The sequence below is a fragment of the Panthera uncia genome, chromosome B1 (genome assembly GCF_023721935.1).
Source record: "Panthera uncia isolate 11264 chromosome B1, Puncia_PCG_1.0, whole genome shotgun sequence".
NCBI classification, from domain to species: domain Eukaryota; kingdom Metazoa; phylum Chordata; class Mammalia; order Carnivora; family Felidae; genus Panthera; species Panthera uncia.
The window spans coordinates 166,099,725-166,120,028 of NC_064811.1; the positions used below are offsets into that span (position 1 = coordinate 166,099,725).

A 20,304-nucleotide genomic window follows, 5' to 3' on the forward strand; every position below is an offset into this window, starting at 1 on the left:
AGGTTTTCTTAGAGGCCAGCAGCCCTCTGGTCACCAGGCTGTGTCACCTTCGGCAGCTCCCTAGGCTACCAGCTTGAAAGCAGGCTGGGAGCCTTTAAGGGTGGGGGCTGGTGGAATCCCAAGGGCCAAAAGAGGGTTGGGGTTGGGGGACAGGGAAGTATTCACACTTCCACCGCCTCCAGGCTGCTTCCCTGTTTGCCTGGCTCACTTCCCTAGATCGTGAAGTTCCCCCCCCCCCCGCCGTACCAGGCCCCAGCTTTAGGGTGCTCGGGTGCGGGAGAGGTACGGGAAGAGGAGGGGATCAGATCTAGTAACAAGGCGCTCTGCAGTTGTTGGAAAGGATTTCCACGTGGACAGGAATCATTTCCCCCTTCTATCGCGTCAGGTTTCCGAGTGGCCGAGTGACGTGCCCCAGGCACACAGCAGGGAGTGCAGGGACAAGCGTGCAGCCAGCACGTGGGACTCCATTTCCTTCTGCGCGGCTGTCCAGTCCCTACCGACCCTCCACCCCCATTCCCAGCTTCGTTTCGGCGGCAGGAAGACAGACCAGCATGTGAACCGCGGGTGGGGGGGTGCCCGGTAACCCCGCACCTCGAGCCAGACAGCGTCCCCAGGCGGGGGCCTCCGTTCCCCGGCCGGGGGCGGGAGCGTGGGACTGCCCGGGGCCCGAAGGACCGGGGACCCAGGCCTTTTCCCGGCTCCCCGCCCCCGCGCTCCGCGCTACCCGGCTCCCAGCCCCCGCCCCTGCCCCCCACGGCCCCACTCGGCGCGCCCACCCCCAGCCGCCCGCACACCTGCGCGCCCCTCCCCACTGCCCGCCCCTTCCCCTCGCCCCCGCGGGGAGTGTCCGGGGGCCGCGCCCAGCCGGGGCCGGACGCGCGTGCGAAGCCGCCCGCCCGACAGCGGCTGGGGGACGTGGGCCGGGATTTCGGGGCGGCTGCAGCGGCCGCGGCCGGGGCGCCGCGTCGGGGCCGGGAACTGGGCCATGCTGGGCCGGCGGCGCGTCTTCGCCGTGGAGCCGCTCGGCGGCCGGGGTGAGTCGCCCACCCCCAGGCCGGCCCGGGCCTCCTGCCCTGGAGCCGACTCCTGCGCCCGGGCCCCGGTCTGTGTCCCCTGCCCCAGCCCGCACACCCCGCCGGAGGCGACCGTCCTCGCCGCCTCCCTTCGGACGGGCTGAGTGATGGCGCCTCGCACTCTGGAGACTCTCTGGGTTTGGGCGTTAAATCAGCCACCACCTTCCATCTCACTCCCTTCGGGCTCCACTTCCCTCTATAATTCCCCATCGGGATCATTCTCCGCCCAGCCCTTGCCCCGGCCGGCAGGTCCGAAAGCACCCCCCCCCAGCGGCGGCGGCGGACCCGTTCCCGAGGTAGACTTCCTGGCTGACCTCCTTGGCCAGAGCGGCCTGGCCTGGCACCCAGGTCTCCTGCGTGGCCGGCGGTGAGACGTGGGCGGCCCTCCATCCTCTCCAGCCGTAGTTTGTGCATCATTATTACAGTTGGGGACCCAGCGCGTGGGTAACCCCTGCCGCTGCTTCTCCTCCTACCCCCTCCTAATTCCAGTTGGGTGTGTTTCCCCCCCCCCCCCCCCACCAACTCTCCGCAAAATCTTCACTATTTCCCATTTAAAAGAACAGAAGCCGCAATGGTTGTAGCTGTTGTTATTTTATTACTCTCCCCCAGGAGCTCCAGGAGAGACTTCATCTTGCATCCTGATGCTAGTTTGGACCCCAGGCTTCCTGCTTTGTGCCCTTTCCCGTCTCTCTGAAAGCTGGAGGGTGGGGGTGGAGGTCGTAGCGATGCTGCCCGGTGGGGAGCAGTTGAAGAGACAGGGGTTCCCCATTCATGACCTGGAGGTCTTAGGCTGACCCTAGGCTCCAGAGCACAAGGGCTCCCCAGAAGAAAGCAGCTACTCCCTCAAAGGAGGGTAGCCATATAAGGAGCTGATAAATAGGATCTGCAAGGCTTTGCCCATATCCTGGGTCTGTGATCCTTAACAAAAACTATTTGTGAAGGGATCTTGTCCTACCTTCTCCCAGCCAGGGATGGGGAGATATCTGGGCGGGGCCGTGGCTGTCCAGTCCCGGCCCCTCCCTTCACCTCTGGTCCAGGACACTCCTCCCCTGGGAATTTTGCCAGCTTCCAGGAATGCTGGGGGCGTTCAGGGCAGCCTGCCCAGCCTGATACTGACTGTCCTTGCAGATGGGGTTGGCGAGGACCTGGCACGCAGCTGTGTAGTACCTGGAGTCAGGAGCACCTACCGAAGGATCCCGGACGCTGTTCAAGGTTGCTCCCTGGACTCCTGGAAAGGGGATGGCCAGCTGAGAGGTGTCAGGAGGCAGGAGCCACTTCTCAAACTGGCTTCTCGGGATTCTGGAGTGGAGATGGTGGTTGGGGACAGCCCCCTGGCCACCTCACCAGGTCTTCCTCAGGACTCTCTGGACTTTGAGCCCGCAGGGAGCCCTGATCCCCGGGCCCTTGCTGCCATGGAGCCTCCTGCCAGGAGCCGGCTCCTGGCCAACCGTAAGCTGGAGCAGGTGCTGGAGCGGTCCCGCCAGCTCCCGACTTCCCCTGTCGGCATGTCACAACACCACTACTCCCTGAAGCCACCTATCAAGCCTGAATGTGAAATGCCCCCTTTTGGAGCAGGGGAACAGGAGGCCACTGAGGCAGAAACTGACCTAGAGGCAGGTCTGGAAGGAGCAGAGGTGGTGAGTGTCAACTCTCAGGCTGGGTGAGGAGTGCGGTGGAAACGGTCTTTTTACATGGAGGGGTGGGTTGGTGGCTGGTGGGTCCTCCCTGACTTCTTCTCTTTGGAGCTCTCTTGGGGTGGGGCATTCCTTGCCTCTAATTGATGGGTTGTGTCTCGGCTTGTTGCCTCAGCCCACTCCCAGCTGTGTGGAGGTGAGCAGTATGGGGGACGGCCTGGCAGCCTGCCTGGCCGGGCACTGGGAAGCCAGCTAGGGGTGTGTGCCTCCTCTCCCTGGCCCCTCTGTTCCCATCTGCTGGCTGCCTAGGATGGGAGTCTGGTTGAGTTCAGAAGTCTTCCTTGCCTCACTCTGTCCCACAGGTGGGGGGCCTGGGGCCTAAGGCCTGGGCCTGTCTCCCAGGGCAGGGTCTCCGCTATCTGGAACACCTGTGCCTAGTGCTGGAGCAAATGGCAAGGCTCCAGCAGCTCTACTTGCAGCTGCAGACCCAGAGGCCCCCAGGGGCGAGTGAGCTGCAGGTCGGGCAGGTGAGTGGGGGAAGCAGAGGAGGGCTGGGAGCCCTGCAAGCAGGGCTGCCTTCAGAACAGGCTCAGCCATCTAGTCAGGTCTTGAGTACCCGTCTCTCCTGTGCACAGGATCCTGAAGCGGTGGAGGGGGAGTGGGGGGAGCAGCAGCAGCGGCCACCGCCACCGCCACCAGCCCGGGACCCTTCGCCTCCACCTTCTTGTGCCCCCGGCAGTGAGGTACAGGAACTGCTCAGCCAGACCCAGGAGACAGGTGAGGTGCCATTGTGTTTCCCTGTGTGTCTTGCCAACCCAGGGCCCCCCACCCCGGGCGGACCTCCTCAGTCCTGGTTTTGATGGGTGGCTTCCTGTTTCTGGCCCTGGGTAATGGGATTTTCTTTCTGAAGGGGCCAACACAGCTTCACCCCTAAAGGTAGGGGTTCCTGGTGCCAACCCTCCCAGGCTTTTAGAGGCTTCAGCAGAGCCAGCTCATATCTTTCCATCCTCCCAGGGACACAAGGTAGGTGATGGGTATGTGTGGAGGCAGGTGATACAGGATGGAGTCGGGGGTAGGGGGTGTTTGGGTTTGTAGATACCCTGAAAGCCAGAAACTCTGGGAAAATGACAGAATTCCTGATTGGAGCAGTCCTGGCTGTGGCGACTGCTATCTCTGGGAGCTCAGGCAGGGGTATGTTGTGGGGAGGAACTCTGTGGTGATCCCCTCACGCTCTGCTCAGCGGGATCTCTCCCACTGGAACAAGGTCAAGGTCCTGCTCAACCGGATCCGTTGGAGAAGCTCGAAACACTCTGAGTCCCCTGCCCCTCCTGATGGCCCTGCCCCAAGGTGAGTCCTGCGGCCCAGCCCAGGTTAGGGCAAAGGAAGGAGCCTGATGAAGCCAGAAGCTGAGACTGTAGTGCCAATTGTGGGTTTTTTGTTTTTTTTTTGTTTGTTTTTTTTTGTCCCTTTGAAATCTGAGAGGTGTAGATAGTCTTGGTGAGGGTGGTGGAAGAAACAGAAAGTAGTTAAAGTGTTCCATTTACAGATGAAGAGGATGGGGACTGGGCTGGGGAAGGAAGTCGCTTTCTGAATCTACATGCATGCAAGTCAGTGACAGAGCCAGGACCAGCATATGGGGAGTCTCCCTCACGCAAGCCCAGCAAAAGCCTTCACCCCTCACAGCTGAACCTTAGGCCACCTCCTGGATTTGCTGGGAGAGCAAGGTTGGGACACAGAGGATCCCACAGGAGATGATGGGGGATAATGCTGAATAATTCTGTGGCGATAAGAAGCTCTACGTCAACATCCCCAGGCTCCCCACGGCAGATAAGCAATGCTCCATCAACTCTGGGGCCATTGTTACCTTGTTTCCTCCTCCTAGCCTAATGCTTCCTTTCCTTTTTCACAGGATTGAGTCAAGGGGTGTCCCTGAAAGACCTCCATTCCAGCCCCTCCGGAAGACCTTTATGCCATCATTTGTGGTTAAGAAGCAACGAGCCAAAAACCTTTCTGTATGCTGAGAATTCCTGGCGCAGGGACATGACCTTGGGTGGAGGGGTGTGCAGTGCAGTCATCTTCCTCGCCCTTTGCCCTGTTACTGTTTCTGGGCACTGCCAGGAAAAGCTGCTGATGCTCACCCTTCTCTCTGAGGAGAAGGCTGGACCTTTCTCCTCTGGGCAGCCTGGCAGAGGAGCCCTGGTTCCCTGAGTGGCCCCAGGGTGTGGCAGCCCCTGGGCGCCTTGCTGGTTGCCAGAAATCCCTGGGCCTAGACAATGTGAACTAACTTATTTATCAGGAGTCCATGGAGCATGTTTGGCCTGGTGATCTATTGGGGCCTAGCATGTCACAGATGTGTATTTATGCAAAGTGATACGTGTATCTCTGCAAGTCTGTCACTGTTGTGAACTGGCTGGATCCAACCATGTCTTCTGAATCATGCATTCAAAGGGTTGGTCTGGGTGAGGTAAAGGATGGCCACCTTCATTCCTCAGTGGAGAGTTACTGATTTGGAATCTTGCTTTTCTCCTCACACCCTCGTGGGCAGCCCTAAGACAGAGAAGGGTGCTATCTTGGGTTCCTCTGCATTGAGTCTTGCCTGTGGAGCAGAGCCCCTGAAGACTGAACCTGGAATAGAAAGGTCAGGGACAACATGGAAAATAGCAGAGTAAGCTTCAAGGTCTGCCTTTAGCTGCTTTGGTCCCTAATAACCTTAACACATCAGAGTTGAAACCAGAGACTCATTCTAGCTTTTGACTCTACACTCATAGCTTCCTACTTAATCTCCCAAATGGTCTAATGATACCTGCCCTACCTACCTCACAGTCTTATTAATGAAGATAAAACGAGATGAAACTGTCTCAGAGTGCTTTGTGAACAGGAAGGGGGAGGGTATGGGTGTTGGAAGGAGGCCAAGCTGGAGGGATGATGGGAAGGCCAGAGGATAAGGGAGGACTGGGGTTGCTAATGGAGACTAAAACGGCCAGTGATTAGCAGCAAGACTTATAGCAGGTCACTTTACTGAAGTCTCAGGTTTCCTGGGAATTAGGGCACTAATTCCTGACCTAATCTTCCAGCCCTGGGAGGACTGAAGGAAATATTTCCTTTTTTTTTTTTTTTTTTAAGAAACACTCAGAGAGTGCAAGAGTGCACGTGCACGCAGGGTGAGGGGCAGAGAAAGAGAGAGAGGAGAGAGAGAATCCCAAGCAGAGCCTGACGTGGGGCTCCAGCCCACAAGCCATGAAACCATGACCTGATCAAGAGTCGGATGCTTAACTGACTGAGACACTCAGGCACTCCTAAAGGAACTCTTTCTGAGAACATTATAAATGTCTACCAAAATGTTGTGGTGGTTTCTTTACTACAGTCTGGCAGGTTCCTATATGTTTGCTAATTGAGAAAGAGCAAAAGTTTAGTCTCCTGTAGATATTCAGAGGGCAGGAGAGGAGGGTGTGTGTGTGTGTGTGTGTGTGTGTGTGTGTGTGTGTTATCAGTGGAAGGACAGGGCTAGGGATAAGGTCACGGGCTTAAACCTGGCGTCTCCTCCTTTACTCAGGAGGGGCTGGTTCTCTTGCGGCTGCAGCCCTGGGGTCTGCCAGAATGAGGCCAGATGTGGGGTGATAGGTGCTCTCTTCCACTTGGGGGTCCAGCTCCTGCTGTCTTTGGACAAGGAACCAATGCTCTAAAGCCTGTTTTTCTAATGGGACACTTAAGCGAGGACACCGCGGAGGCCCAGCTTCCTCACGCGCATCCGATCGGGGAAGGTGCAGTTCCGTTCCACAGTTGGAGCGGGATGGCAGACCGGCGTGGGGGAAGGGAGAAGTCGGTGGAGAGGAGGGAGGGACCATATCCGGGAGAGTGGTAGCTTCCGACCAGTGGTCGCGCTTCCGGAGAGGCGCTTCCGGTGGTGGCGGCAGCAGCGGCTGTGGTGGTTCCGGGTGTCTTTGTCCCCCCGGTGTCGCGGCCCTGGCCCGCAGGTGGGTTGGGGGGGCCCCCCGCCGCCCCTCTGCCCCTTCGCCCCTCCCCCGGCCGAGGGGCTGCGAGGGCCGGGCAGCAAAGATGCACGGGGCGCGGAAGGGGCCGAGCCCCCCTTCGGACTGCAAGTCCCGTCTCCCTGGCAACGGCCTCGGCCCTGGGGGCGGGCGGGAGGAGGAGAAACCGCGCGCCTTCGTCCTCCCACGGTGGCCCCGCCGCGGCCCGGCCCGGGAGGCCCGGTGCCGGCGGCTGCTGAGGCGGGAGCGGAGGCCCAGGGAGCACGGGAGCAGGAGCGCGGGCGGGCGCGCTGCCGGATTCGCGTTCGGCCGAGCCACAGGGCTACCTTCCTACCAGCCCGTCCGGGGAACAACGGGCCGGGCTTCCGGGGAGAGGGCCCACACCTTCTCTCCAGCACCAGCCTCCTCCATTTTTCCGGGCCTTGCGTGGAGCGTTTTGGCGGATGTATTTGAATGAATGAATGCCACTGGGGCTCTTTCCAATCCCCCCACTCTCCCCAAGCATCTGCGGGTGGTGTGGCATAGTGAGAGGAGCGTTAAGTTGTTGGAGACCTGGGTGCGAGTCTCAGTTTTGTCACCAACTGGTTCTGTGTGGCCCTGGGCAAGTCTCTTAATCTCTTTGAGCTTCAGTTTCCTTTTCTTTCAGATAGCTTGACAGTATCACCCACCACTAAGTTATTGTGAAGGCAAACTGGAACAATGTAATTTTTTCATTTCCTGCCCCTCTATGTTCTCTCCATCTCCATTCATTTTCAGTACCCACCTCACCTTTATTAAGATCTCAGTTACTTTTGTGGGGGGCGGGAGGAGGGGTCGGTGGAAAATTTCCCTCTAAGCTGTTAACACTGCTTTTTCAATTAAAGGTTTTTTCTAAGACTCTGAAAGAGGACAGCATTCCCAATGTCCCAGTTTAAGCGCCAGCGGATCAACCCGCTTCCAGGGGGACGCAACTTCTCAGGTGATCACTTTTATTCCTGCTCGGCTTCAAACTGAGTAGTAGTTCGTGCTTTGGAGATAGTCTTTTAAAATGTGGCTTTTGGGGTTTCCTTGGTGGAGTGTGATTGGTTGCCAGCGTTTCATAGGAAACTAGGAGATGAGCTCAGTGGTGGCCAGTGAAACCCTGTGGAGGAGTTGGTTAGAGCCACTTTGCTCTTTGGGCCTCCCGTATCTTTGAGCTGACTCCAGTGCTCAAAATGGTAGGCGCACTTCCTGGAGGTTGCTTCTCTGTCCACATAGGCGCAGCTTCAACATCTCTTCTGGGTCCTCCTCCTGGTTTGCTCACTCCTCCTGTGGCCACAGACCTGTCCCAAAATGCCAGGCACCTTCAGGTAGGTTGGGCATTTTTTCTAGTGAGTTTCAACACTCAAGACTACCACAGCATGCATGGGTGCCTGGTGCTTTCATTCTTGCATTGCTATGTTCATCCTTCCTGACACTCCCGGCCTGAGCCAGGATGGAGGTGACTAGACACCTCTGACTGGGGAGTCCTAAGTCCTGGCTCTAGGGAAATCTTTAGGCTGCTTCTGGGAATTAGAAAACTGGAAATCCTAGAAGCAGCTGGTGACCTTAGAATCAGCGTGATCTCCCCCCATTCCTCCACAGTAGATTATAACTATTGCACACGCGTGCCTCCTTCATGTGAACCTTGATGCAATACTCTGCTGAGCCCGGTGCGGTTTGGCTGGAGAGGAGATGCTAATGGCAGAGTGTGGACAGATGCTCTCTATGACTTTCAAATTGCACTATTCTCTTACAGGGTGGGGAGAAGCAGCGGGTCTTCACTGGCATTGTTACCAGCTTGCATGACTACTTTGGGGTGGTGGATGAAGAGGTCTTTTTTCAGCTAAGGTAGGCTTGAGGTTAGTCCCCTTCTGGAAATGCTTATTCAGTTCAGTTCTGTCACCATGCTGGTGGGACCCCTCTGAAGCCATTGCTTTGCTGTTTTTATGCAAGGTGTGAGAAATCTTGATGGGAAGGGCCTCATAGGGGCAGTCAAGGTGGCTTGGCCAGGGTCTCTCTCCTGACTGGGTCTCCTGGCTTGTGTGCTGGCAGTGTGGTGAAGGGCCGGCTGCCCCAGCTGGGTGAGAAGGTGCTGGTGAAGGCTGCATACAACCCAGGCCAGGCAGTGCCCTGGAATGCTGTCAAGGTGCAAACGCTCTCCAACCAGGTATCCATCTTTCCTCGGCATGTGCGTTGGAAAGGGGAGGGAGGGAAGCCCCTGTGCCCTGAAAGCTGGGCGAGAACCTTACTTTTGTCAAGAGGTGGGGCTGCATCTTTCCAAGGTGGTGAGCAGATCAACCATGGGATGCCCTGACTTTCCTGGTTTTTGTTCTGCAGCCCCTGCTGAAATCCCCAGCACCTCCCCTTCTACATGTGGCAGCCCTGGGCCAGAAGCAAGGGATTCTGGGAGCTCAGCCCCAGCTGATCTTCCAGCCTCACCGGATTCCCCCGCTCTTTCCTCAGAAGCGTGCGTACCAGTGGCGTGGATGTTGGGATTTGGCTTTATAGGGTACTCTGGTTGAATGGGCCTGTAACTCTCAGGTTTGCTCTCAGAATGGAAGTGGGTACTTCTGTCACTGGAAGAAAGGGACAGGGAAGCTGGGCAGATATTTAGGGTTTTTGAGTCACCAACCATTTCTTCTCTGCAGCTCTGAGTCTCTTCCAAACATCCCACACACTTCATCTGAGCCACCTGAACAGATTTCCTGCTCGGGGCCCTCATGGACGATTGGATCAGGGCCGAAGGTAAGAGAATGATTAAGCAGGGAAGATATTTTATTTGCCCCTAGTAACAGTGTCTCTTTCTTTGCCACCTGTTGACGCTAACATTTTCTTTCTGCAGCTAGATGTCTCTTTCTAGCTAGGCCCTTTACCCTGAAGCAGGCTGATGCATTGAGATGTATCTGCAAATATTAGAACTATATAAACTGGTTCAGCAAGCAGGGATTTGATGTAGTTCAGCTTTCAAAATACCATATTGAATTTTTAAAATACATAATTTTCTTTTATTTTTAGTCCTTAAGATTGAGGTGTCAAAAAATCAAAACTATCAAGAAAATGGTAATTGTCCAAAAAACATAACATCGTAGCGTAGGTTTTATTTGCTGATATAAAACGTGTTTGTTTATATTCGCTACTCATCAGTGTAGTGTTAGAATGTGTATGTTGCACTCTGCCCTGAAGCCCAGGCCTGTGCCTTGAACATGCAGATAGATTCATGGCCCCTCTGCAGCCAGCATAGTGACTCTGGGACTTTGGAGGTGTCCTAGGCCATCTTCTGTCATCCGTGAGCTACAGGGACTGCGAGAGCATGCTGCCTATTCCCTCTAGCTCCTGTGTCCTTATTCCGCCTTACTCTCTCTCTAAAAGGTTTCGCTTTTATCCTTAAGCTCTGGACTGGTTTGCTTAAGACTGGTTTTAGTTCTCCTGTTGGTCCTCATTTTAATTTTTTATTATGGAAAATTGTAAATATAGGTAAAACAAACAAAAAGATGATGAACCCTCATATACCCACCATCCAGCCTCAACAAGTATCAATATTTTCCATTCTTTTTCATCTGTACGTCCATCTATTCCCTGCCTTATACCTTTTTTAATTAAAAAAATGTTTTATGGCAAATTTTATATAGGTTGAAATGCACAAATCTCAACCAGTTTTGACAAATGGGAAATCCCATGTAACCCTCACCCCAGTTAAGATATAAAACATTTCCGTCACTCCAGAAAGGTCTCTCATATTCAGGTTCTTTTTTGAAATGAGAACTCTACTGATAAGGAAGATCTCCAGATGCCAGTAGGTTATTACGTGATGAGGGCTGAGAATGAACTCCAATGTGAACTCTTAAAAGGAGCATGGAATAACTCAGGGAAAAAGTTTAGGCAGAGGGCATAGTCTGCTGAAGCTAGTGGTGGTTCCCTTGGGCTAGGTCATTATGATTTGTAACTAGGAGGATGGTTCTCCACCATGTCCCCACTACATGAAACACTTTGTCCTGTTCTCAAGTGACTGGTATATATTTTGCATACACCTGCACCCCTTCCTTGTCCCTGTGCATTTTCCTGGTCTTCAGTTTCCAAGGAGTTTCTACCTGTCACATTCTGTGAGTTTATTAAAGGCTTTATTACCAAATCCCAGCAAGTGCCCTCAGGGATAATGTAGCTTGGGTGGAAATCAATGGCTGCTATTGACTTTTTGCTTTAGGTTCAAATTCAGTCTTTCTGTACAGTCATATGCATTTGATTGTCCTGGACATGCTAAGCCCTGTGTAAGGCCTGTTGGTATTACTTTCGCCATAATGCTTCTGTGTTATGGTTTCTAGAGAAAGGAGACATTACCACTGGCAGGGAGATAACACCATTAGTCAGTGCAGAGAATTTGCAAAGTAGGAAAGGGGGCAGTAGGAGTTCGGTCACTCTGGAACAACAGCAGTTTACAAAGGAGTCAGGCTGTGTTAGCATTTTGGCTGGAAGCCAAGTTTTATTTTAAATTTCAGGTTCTGGGATGGAGGTAACAGTGTCTCCGTTGGACTGCCAGTACTGAACTACTGAGGTTTTTTGGACAGGTGTGTCCAGCGGGATATGCCATCTCAGTATCCTGCTGAGGTTACAGAGATGTCTCTCACTGGTACTGCTTTCCAATGTGTTCCTGACGATTCACAGTAAGGAGAGAAAACTGGCCATTGATTCCAGGATTCAGTGGGATGTCCGGTTTCACTAGGGGTGGACAGCATTTCCCAAAGAGTTCACTCCAGTCGTGGGTGAGCTGGAGAGAGCTGTCAGAATTACTGTGTTAGAAATGTGGAAGCTGACATTCTGTAAAGGCGAGATTAGAAGGCAGCTTTTGGATGGAGATGCTAATGAGCAGGGAAATGAGCCAGGCAGATAGAGAAAAAAAAAACCCTCTGTGTTAAATGTAATGAACTTCGATGCTCAGGGCCATAATGACAAGGGAAACAATGCAGGCAGGTCTGAGGGGAAGAGCAGAGGCCTTCTGGCAAATAGACTGCAGGCAGCCCAGTTACCTGGGCAGGAAGACCTGAGAGTTGATTTTACTTCTCTAGAGACACAGGAGTTTGTTTTCCCCTCATCAAACTGGCATTTTTTTTAATGGTCTAAAGGTTTTTCTCTTCTATTTTTTTTTTAGAGGTGGGGAGGGGCAGAGGAAAGAGAGTCTTAAGCAGGAGCCAGATCTCACAACCATGAGATCACTACCTGAGCCAAAATCAAGAGTCAGATGCTTAACCAATTGAACCATCCAGGCACCCCTCTTCTATTTTTATTTATTGAATCCATAACATAGTGATACTATAATAAGTATTATATCATAGAAGTGTATAAAGTAGTACATGCTATTATATAAAGCCAAAATAGTATAAAAATGAGTCATTTCCTCTTTCCCTTTAAAGGTAATAATCATTCTTAAACACCTTTAGAAAATAATTTTGAAAAGAGAAATTATTTACGGCTGCTTTTTTCCCTATGTCCTTTTCTGGTCTTTATAGGGAAACATACTTTTTATGACTCTAATTAAAAAATTAAAAAGTCTTAATTTTAGAGCCCACATTACTATCTTTTACGTATTTTTTTTGAGAGCGCGAGTAATCGCACATGCACATGCGTGAGTGTGGGGGCAGGGCAGACAGAGAGAGAGAGAGAGAGAGAGAGAATCCCAAGCAGGCTCCATGCTGTCAGTGCAGAGCCCCATTCAGGTCTTGGTCTTGCAACCATGATATGACCTGAGCCGAAATCAAGAGTCAGATGCTTAACCAACTGAGCCACCCAGGTGCCCTAGAGTCCAAATTATTTTTATACATTATGATTAAGGTGATTAAACATTTTTTCCATATTGCATTTTAATCCTCACGATTGTTTTAACGGCTGTATGATTATTGTATTTGTTTACTATAAAAGTTCAGGTGTTGCTGGATGTGAATATGGTTTTCTTACTCTTGGTTTGAATTTTTTCCACTGTTTATAACCTCTTTTTCTTTTGAATTAACTTCCTTGGGATAAATTTTCAAGAGTGGAATTACTGGACCAAAGGGTTTGAGTGTTTTTCTGACTTTAACGTGTATTGTTAAGGGTTTGTTACAAGAATGGTCTCTTAATAAAACTTGCTTTATAGAACCCTTTGCATGGTAGCATATATGTGTCTCATGTTAGAAATCAGTTAAAATCTTTGCTCGTTTCAAAAAATTATATGTTCACTGTAATTTTTAAAGTTCAGAAAATATAAAAAATAAAATTACAAGTTTACCAGAGGCATTTATCGTTAATACTTTTTTTTTTTTAAGATTTTTTTTTTTTTAAGTAATCTCTATATTCAATGTGGGGCTCAAACTTACAACACTGAGATCAAGAGTCATATGCTCCATGGACTGAGCCAGCCAGGTGCCCCAATACTTTATTTCTTTTCAGTTTTTAAAAGGTTATTTTGCACAGTTGAGGCACTACTGTATACGTATTACTGTGTACTAGTCTTTGCTTATCATGGGTGGTTTTCTGCTATTAGAAATATTTAAATACTCATTTTAATAACTTTATAGCTATGTGTCATAGGGCTGTTGGCATGGCTTCTTTACCCATTTCCTTGATGTTGGGGATTCAGACTGTTTCCTTGTCAGGCCAGTGTATTGAATCTTAATGTAACAGTGTGGTTTCTTCCTTCCGGTGACGGGCCAACTTCCAGCGATGACTATGACTCCAAGAAACGCAAACAGCGGGCTGGTGGAGAGCCTTGGGGTGCTAAGAAACCACGGCATGACCTGCCTCCTTACCGGGTCCATCTCACTCCCTATACTGTGGACAGGTGAGTGGCAAGGCTGGGGTGGGGGCTGAGGCTCACAGCTGGTAACAGTTTCTTGTGTAAATGAAATACAGTCTATGCAAGAGACTGTGTGTATATGGGGTCATGTGCTTGGGACCTTTTTGTTTGTTTTTTTAATGTGACAGTTTTTTAATTTCTAAGTCTCAAATTTGGACCAGCGTAGCACCACTTACATGGGTTCCCTGATAGAACTTCTGTGATTTGATCACCAGAAATACTTCTGCCAGGTTATCGTTAAGGCTTACCAATTCAAATTCGGGTACCCAATACTAGTTCTAATTCAAGTAGAAACTACAGATCGTAAGAGCCCTGGGACTCGTTTTCCAGGGAACCTCTCAATCCTTTTTCAAGTGCTGTACGGTGTATGAGGACTCTGGCCTGCAAGCCTACCTATCTCACTTAGCAACTCACTGACAGAGGTAGATGAGCGATTCCAGATTCCATCTAGCGGTGGAGAGGCAGGGCTCCAGCCACTGCCCCAGTAGCAAAGTTCACTTAAGCCCAAGCTGAGGTGGGGTGGTGGCCTCCTGGCTACTGCTCAAGGTGGAAGGGAAAGAGGGCTGTTCCCGCTCTACCTGGCATCACCGCTTCCTGTCCACGGGGCCAGGCAGGACCTCTCCTGTGCTCCATGCTGAGCCACCTGCCTCACAAGACAGTGTGGTCCCTGCATCAGCCCTGCATCAGGGCTGCATGTAGAGCCTCCTCACATCAGTCCAAATGTGACTGCGAACAATTTGCCACACACAATGTGTCTTTTTGAATGTATATAGAAGCTTCTTGTATGTACTGTTTGGTATTTTGCTTTTTCACTTAATACATCTTGGAATTTCTTCCATGTTAACATTTATTAGGTTGGGGTTGCATTCTTTTCAGCAACTACACAATACTCCACTGAATGGACAGACACTTTTTTTAGCCAGTTCTCCATTTTCACTTTTTAATTGTTGTAGTAAACATTCTTCTACAAACATCTGTGTGAACAGGCACAAGTATTCTGTTGAGATCAGTTCCTAGAACTGGAGTAGCTGGCTCAAAGGTCTGATTTTAAACTGGACGTATATTGCCAGTTCTGTCCAAGAGGCTGTGTCGATCTACGTTCTCGCCAGCGGGGCATGAGGTACTTGTTTCCTCCTGCTGCAGCCGGTGTACCTTGTCAAACGTTTGGATCTTTGTCAGTCTCATAGGTGAAAAGTGATCCTCTGATTTGCATTTCTTTAATTTTAAGTGAGATAGAGCATGTTTTCACAGGCTGTTAAGTCTCTTTTCTTTTTTGTTAAGTATCTGTTGATGTCAGTTTTCTCAGACTTGTCAACTTTCTGTTAGTCATTTGTGGGCTCCTCATATCAAGACAGTTGAGCCTTAGCTGTCATGGATTGTAAATGTTTTTCTGTTTTTTCTTCTCCAGTTCGACTTTATTTTGCAATTAGAGGTTGAAGCATTTTAGTGGTCAAATCTCCATCTTTTTCTTTTCAGAGACGTCTTCTTTCCCAGGTTAGAAAATATTTTGCCCTTTCCCCTCCAAGTCTTTTATAGTTCCATTTTTTATTTTTTATTTTTTTCGTTTATTTATTTATTCTGAAAGAGAGCAGGAGAGGTGCAGAGAGAGGGAGAGAGAGAATCCTAAGCAGGCTCCACACTGTCAGCATGGAGCCTGACGTGGGGCCTAAACTCATGATATGGTTCCATTTTTAAAAATAATTTAGCCTTGCCCAGTCTGGATCTTTGCTTTCTTCCTGCAGCCCCACCTGTGACTTCTTAGAACTCCAGCGCCGCTACCGCAGCCTCCTGGTTCCCTCAGATTTTCTGGCTGTGTGTCTGAGCTGGCTGTCAGCCTTTCCTCTGAGCCAGCCCTTTTCCCTCCATCATCCAAGCCGTATCCAGGTATCTTCTGAGAAGGAGCCAGCTCCAGACACTGGTGCTGAGCCCATCCCTGCAGACAGCGATCCCGCTTATAGTTCCAAGGTAAGTGGGCTGAGGTCCTGCCGCTTTGTCCCGTTGTCGGAGGCTGAGAAAGCTCTCGAGTGTGTCCTTCACGCCGCCCCTGCACAGGTACTGCTGCTCTCTTCCCCGGGACTGGAGGAATTGTATCGTTGTTGCATGCTCTTTGTGGATGACATGGCTGAGCCAAGGGAGACACCAGAACATCCTTTGAAGCAGATTAAGGTAAGAGCTGGTGTCCGTGAGGCAGGATGCAGTCATTGATAATGTCCAGGCCCTGTCAGGTTTTCGGCAGCTTGGCTCCTATTCGTGAACTTGTAGAAACCAGCAGTCTCAGAACTGAAATACCACTACCACTCACTTCACCAGGACCGTATGGCTCAGGATCTTCTTGTCAGAAAAAGTTACATGGCTGGTTCACGTTCATGGGTAGAGAGATCCACCCCTCCCTGCTTCCCACCCTGTGTGGGGGATTCTTCACCACATCCTGCTGCTTTCACTCTCAGGGGTGTAGGCTGCCTCACGGGAGATCCAGGTAATTGGGTTTTTGTTTTTGTTTTGTGTTTTTAATCTCGGATCCATTTTTGCAGTTTTTGCTGGGCCGGAAAGAAGAAGAGGCGGTGCTGGTTGGGGGTGAATGGTCTCCCTCTCTGGATGGCCTCGACCCCAAGGGCGACCCGCAGGTGCTAGTCCGCACCGCTATCCGCTGTGCGCAAGCCCAGACCGGCATTGACTTGAGCACCTGCACAAAGTGGTGAGTGGCTGCCCCAGGCTTGTCTGTGGCTGGCCCTCTGTATTGGGGAGACTGTTCAGGAGGTCAAGTTCCTGTGCCTTTCTGACTTGTTAGCTCTCTTCTGTGTCCTAGTGCTACCTCATTCCTCCCTCTGGCCCTCAGTGACGGTCACCTTGGTCATGAGCATGACTAGGAATGTGTATGTGTGTTGAGGGCCAGCTGACCCTCCAAGGCTCGTCAGATGTGATCCCTCTGCCATATTAGCGGTCCTTGTTGCTTGTAGCACCTTGGATAGTAATTGTCTCCTTATTTGTGTCTCTCCATTGATGAACCATTTCTTGAGGACTTGGTCTCTTTTGTTTTTGTATTTTCAAAGCTTCGTATGCAGTATGTGCTCATTAAGTGTTGACTGAAGCACTTGCTTGTGAAGGTCATGGGTCAGTTCTTCCTTCTTCCTTTTGCTGTGAGCAGGTGGCGCTTTGCTGAGTTTCAGTACCTGCAGCCGGGCCCACCGAGGCGGCTCCAGACTGTGGTGGTGTACCTGCCAGACGTCTGGACCATCATGCCTACTTTGGAAGAGTGGGAGGCCCTGTGCCAGCAGAAAGCTGCAGAGGCAGCTCCCCCACCCCAAGAGGTGTCCGTGGTAAGACTGAGCCTTACAAATAAGGGGGCAGGGTAGATGCCCTGACCCCTGGGCCCAGGTGGTCACTGCTCTTGGCTTTTGTCACAGGAAGCAGAGCCAACGGAACAGGCAGCTGATGTATCAGAGCAAGCAGCAGACGCCTCTAAACAGAATGCAGAGAACCCAGAGGCCACCGCACAGCAGGAAGTGGACACCGATCTCCCAGAGGCCCCTCCACCCCCTCTAGAACCTGCTGTCATGGCACGCCCTGGCTGTGTAAACCTGTCCCTCCACAGTATTGTGGAAGACCGGAGGCCAAAAGAAAGGATCTCTTTTGAAGTAAGTGTAGGAGTCTGGGGGGGCTGTGCAGTAGGGTATCTGGGACGGCAGGGCTTGAACATTCCCCTTTTCCTGATGCTCGTGGACCTCTGCTGACTCTCCTACCAGGTGATGGTGTTGGCTGAACTGTTTCTGGAGATGCTGCAGAGGGATTTTGGCTATAGGATTTATAAGATGCTGCTGAGCCTTCCTGAAAAGGTTGTGGCCCCACCTGAACCTGAGAAAGAGGAGGCAGCTAAGGAAGAAGAAGCAGTCAAGGAAGAGGCTGCCAAGGAGTCCAAGGATGAGGTACAGAGTGAGGGCACAGCTGCCGAGTCAGACGCCCCACCGGTGAGTACCTCTGCTGCCCTGCACGGGCACTGGGGCTGCACACAGTAGTGCTGCGCCATACCAGGCGCTGCTGGGGGACCTCACGGGGCTCCTCTCATTGCCCATGTGTGCCTTGCCACCTGGCACGTCCTCGGGAGCAGGGCACCTCGCTCTCCCACCTGGCTGTGCAGCTAGGAGGTGGTGTGCTGAGGAGAGGGGAGGCGGGCCTGGCGGCATGGTTGACCTGCCAGGGTGGCACAGAAGCCTCAGTTACTAATGCTGTGGGGAGGACGGGTGTTTGGGCTGCTTGATGGTTAACTAGAGCGCCGCATCTTCTTAGCCCTTTCTAAAGCACATAGGTCTGTTTCTTGCCTGATGCCATCAAGTACACATATAATTTCTTACGAGACCGTGACTGACTCCCAAAGAAAACTCCGGGTGCCCTGGAGCCGCCCTGGTGTGCTCTGAACCCCACGTAATGAAGTGCAGTAAATGGGAGCGTGTGTACAAACCCCTTACCACAGTGCCTGAACACGGTTGATGCTCAAATGTTGGCTGTTCTAATTGTTAGCAGTTAGAGATGACTGTTCTCGTCCGGGTCTGTTTCTAGAAGGAAGATGGGCTTTTGCCCAAACCTCCATCTTCTGGGGGAGAGGAAGAAGAGAAACCCCGGGGTGAGGCATCCGAGGACCTCTGTGAGATGGCGCTTGATCCGGAACTACTGCTCCTGAGGGACGACGGAGAGGAGGAGTTTGGTACGTGCGGGCACCACACAGCGGCCTCCTGGCTCTGTGGCTGGACTGCTTTCCTGTTACGGCTGTGGGATTTGGGCCCGTGTGGTCCCTGCTCCAAGCTTATCTCAGGCTTTCTGCAGCAGGAGCCAAGCTGGAGGATTCTGAGGTCCGGTCGGTTGCCTCAAACCAATCGGAGATGGAGTTCTCTTCTCTTCAGGACATGGTGAGGCCTCTCTTCCATCCCCCAAGAGTCCGTGAGGCCTATTAGCGAGGTCTCTGACTCACTCCTGGGAGAGGGAAACTTTTACCATTTGATTCCGGTTGACAAAAACCAGAATGTGGTTCTTGGCTCATGGAGTGGGGTGTTCATAGGATCGAGGGCACTTCAGTATCTCCATCTGGGTGAATCTGAGTGAGGTATCTGATCTAGGAGCGCACTCACTTCCTCTGTGTGTAAAAGTAGCCTGGGGGCCTGTCTCCAGGCGGAAGGGTGCCCCGGTGTCATTAGGTCAGCTACGTCCTAGGTGCTTTAGCCACTGAAAGAACTCTTTGTAAATCTTGTCCATCCTCGTTTCTCTTGCAGCCCAAGGAGCTGGACCCCTCTGCCGTGCTCCCTTTGGACTGTCTCCTTGCTTTTGTCTTCTTTGACGCCAACTGGTGTGGCTACTTGCACCGGCGAGACTTGGAGAGGATCCTGCTTACCCTTGGGCTCCGGCTCAGTGCAGAGCAGGTGCCTTCTCTCACATCCTCTCCGCCCTTTCCAAGACGGCCTCCCCTAACGTTACATGCAGACACTGGACTCCTGTGGGTGGCTCAGAGAACTCTAGTTCTAGGCGCTTGCATACAACGGGGGCAAGGGCTCGCGTCTTCTCATCAGTGGGTGTCTGGGGCGTATGTTTTCTGCAGGCCAAACAGCTGGTCAGCAGGGTGGTGACCCAGAACATTTGCCAGTACCGGAGCCTTCAGTACAGCCGCCAGGAGGGCACAGACGGTGGGCTTCCTGAGGAGGTGCTCTTTGGTGCGTCCTGGTGCCTGTAGCCTTCTGTGGAGGATGGGTGGGGCACGCTGCTTTCTCCTGAGAACTCTTCCTTCTATCTCTTTCTCGGCCCCTTCTAGGAAACCTGGATCTGCTACCTCCTGGGAAAAGCGCAAAGCCGGGCGCCGCCCCCACAGAACACAAAGGCCTGGTGTCCCACAACGGCAGCCTGATCAATGTGGGGAACCTGTTGCAGCGCGCAGAGCAGCAGGACAGTGGACGGCTCTACCTGGAGAACAAGATTCACACACTGGAACTGAAGCTGGGTGAGTGGCCCGAAGTCGCAGGGACCCGGCACGCATAGGACATGCAGCCGTGGGTGTGGAGATTAAGAGGGGTTCCTCCTTACGCTTCGGGCCTGTTGCCCCGTGCGGCAGTGCTTAGCTTAGCAGCGGTCTTTCTGCCGTTTCCCCCCCAGAGGAGAGCCATAACCGCTTCTCAGCCACTGAAGTAACCAACAAGACACTGGCGGCGGAAATGCAGGAGCTGCGGAGCCGGCTGGCCGAGGCCGAGGAGACGGCGCGGACAGCCGAGCGGCAGAAGAACCAGCTGCAGCGACTGCTCCAGGAGTTCCGGAGGCGCCTGACCCCCCTGCAGCTGGAGATGCAGCGGATGGTGGAAAAGGTGAGCCTCTAAGGGCAGAGCCGGCTGACGGTCATTCGTCATTCGGGAGGCTTGGTTGGGGTGACAGGTGACAGCCAGCCAGCACGCACATTGGTCCTCCTGCCCTTGCCGGGCTTTGCCTCGCCTTGCCTTCTCCACCTACTGGTTTCTTGGGGAATCGGTTGGTAGCAGCTGCAGCCTGGTCTCCCGGGAGGAAGTGCTGCTGTCCTCCCATCTTGGCCCTTCCTCTCGAGTCCTGAGTCCTGATTCTCGTTCTAGGCGGACAGCTGGGTAGAGAAGGAGGAGCCAGCACCTAACAACTGAGGGGCCTGGTGCAGGAGCTGTCCTCCCGTGAGGTCAGCGATGGAGCCTGCTGACGTTCGAGCCCTTTTGGTTCCAGAAAGAAGCTGGAGCAGGACCTGGGAGCCACAGGCAGGGGTGGCTGACCCCTATGCTCAGCCTCCGTAG

General features: G+C 52.5%; 2 protein-coding genes across 5 annotated transcripts; both read left to right on the plus strand.

Moving 5' to 3' along the window:
* The first annotated feature begins 233 nt into the window (after positions 1 to 233).
* CB1H8orf58 (chromosome B1 C8orf58 homolog) lies at positions 234 to 6,336 on the plus strand. Of its 2 annotated transcripts, none has more exons than XM_049631555.1 (6): positions 234 to 2,710; positions 3,070 to 3,234; positions 3,343 to 3,484; positions 3,618 to 3,730; positions 3,948 to 4,054; positions 4,617 to 6,336. In XM_049631555.1, exons 1-6 carry the CDS (start codon positions 2,045 to 2,047, stop codon positions 4,726 to 4,728), a joined length of 1,305 nt encoding a protein of 434 aa, XP_049487512.1. In that variant the 5' UTR covers positions 234 to 2,044; the 3' UTR covers positions 4,729 to 6,336. The 2 variants fall into 2 exon arrangements, with proteins under 2 accessions (XP_049487512.1, XP_049487513.1); XM_049631556.1 differs by having other exon boundaries at positions 3,972 to 4,054.
* Positions 6,337 to 6,403: 67 nt separating this feature from the next.
* On the plus strand, positions 6,404 to 20,203 carry CCAR2 (cell cycle and apoptosis regulator 2). Of its 3 annotated transcripts, none has more exons than XM_049631538.1 (21): positions 6,404 to 6,681; positions 7,560 to 7,654; positions 7,933 to 8,024; positions 8,453 to 8,544; positions 8,749 to 8,863; positions 9,034 to 9,163; positions 9,345 to 9,441; positions 13,385 to 13,504; positions 15,262 to 15,484; positions 15,572 to 15,685; positions 16,051 to 16,214; positions 16,665 to 16,836; positions 16,924 to 17,154; positions 17,263 to 17,484; positions 18,074 to 18,218; positions 18,338 to 18,420; positions 18,781 to 18,927; positions 19,104 to 19,215; positions 19,314 to 19,499; positions 19,652 to 19,857; positions 20,116 to 20,203. In XM_049631538.1, exons 2-21 carry the CDS (start codon positions 7,597 to 7,599, stop codon positions 20,158 to 20,160), a joined length of 2,754 nt encoding a protein of 917 aa, XP_049487495.1. In that variant the 5' UTR covers positions 6,404 to 6,681; positions 7,560 to 7,596; the 3' UTR covers positions 20,161 to 20,203. The 3 variants fall into 3 exon arrangements, with proteins under 3 accessions (XP_049487495.1, XP_049487497.1, XP_049487496.1); XM_049631540.1 differs by having other exon boundaries at positions 18,341 to 18,420; XM_049631539.1 differs by lacking the exon at positions 6,404 to 6,681 and adding an exon at positions 6,734 to 7,397.
* Positions 20,204 to 20,304: the final 101 nt, after the last annotated feature.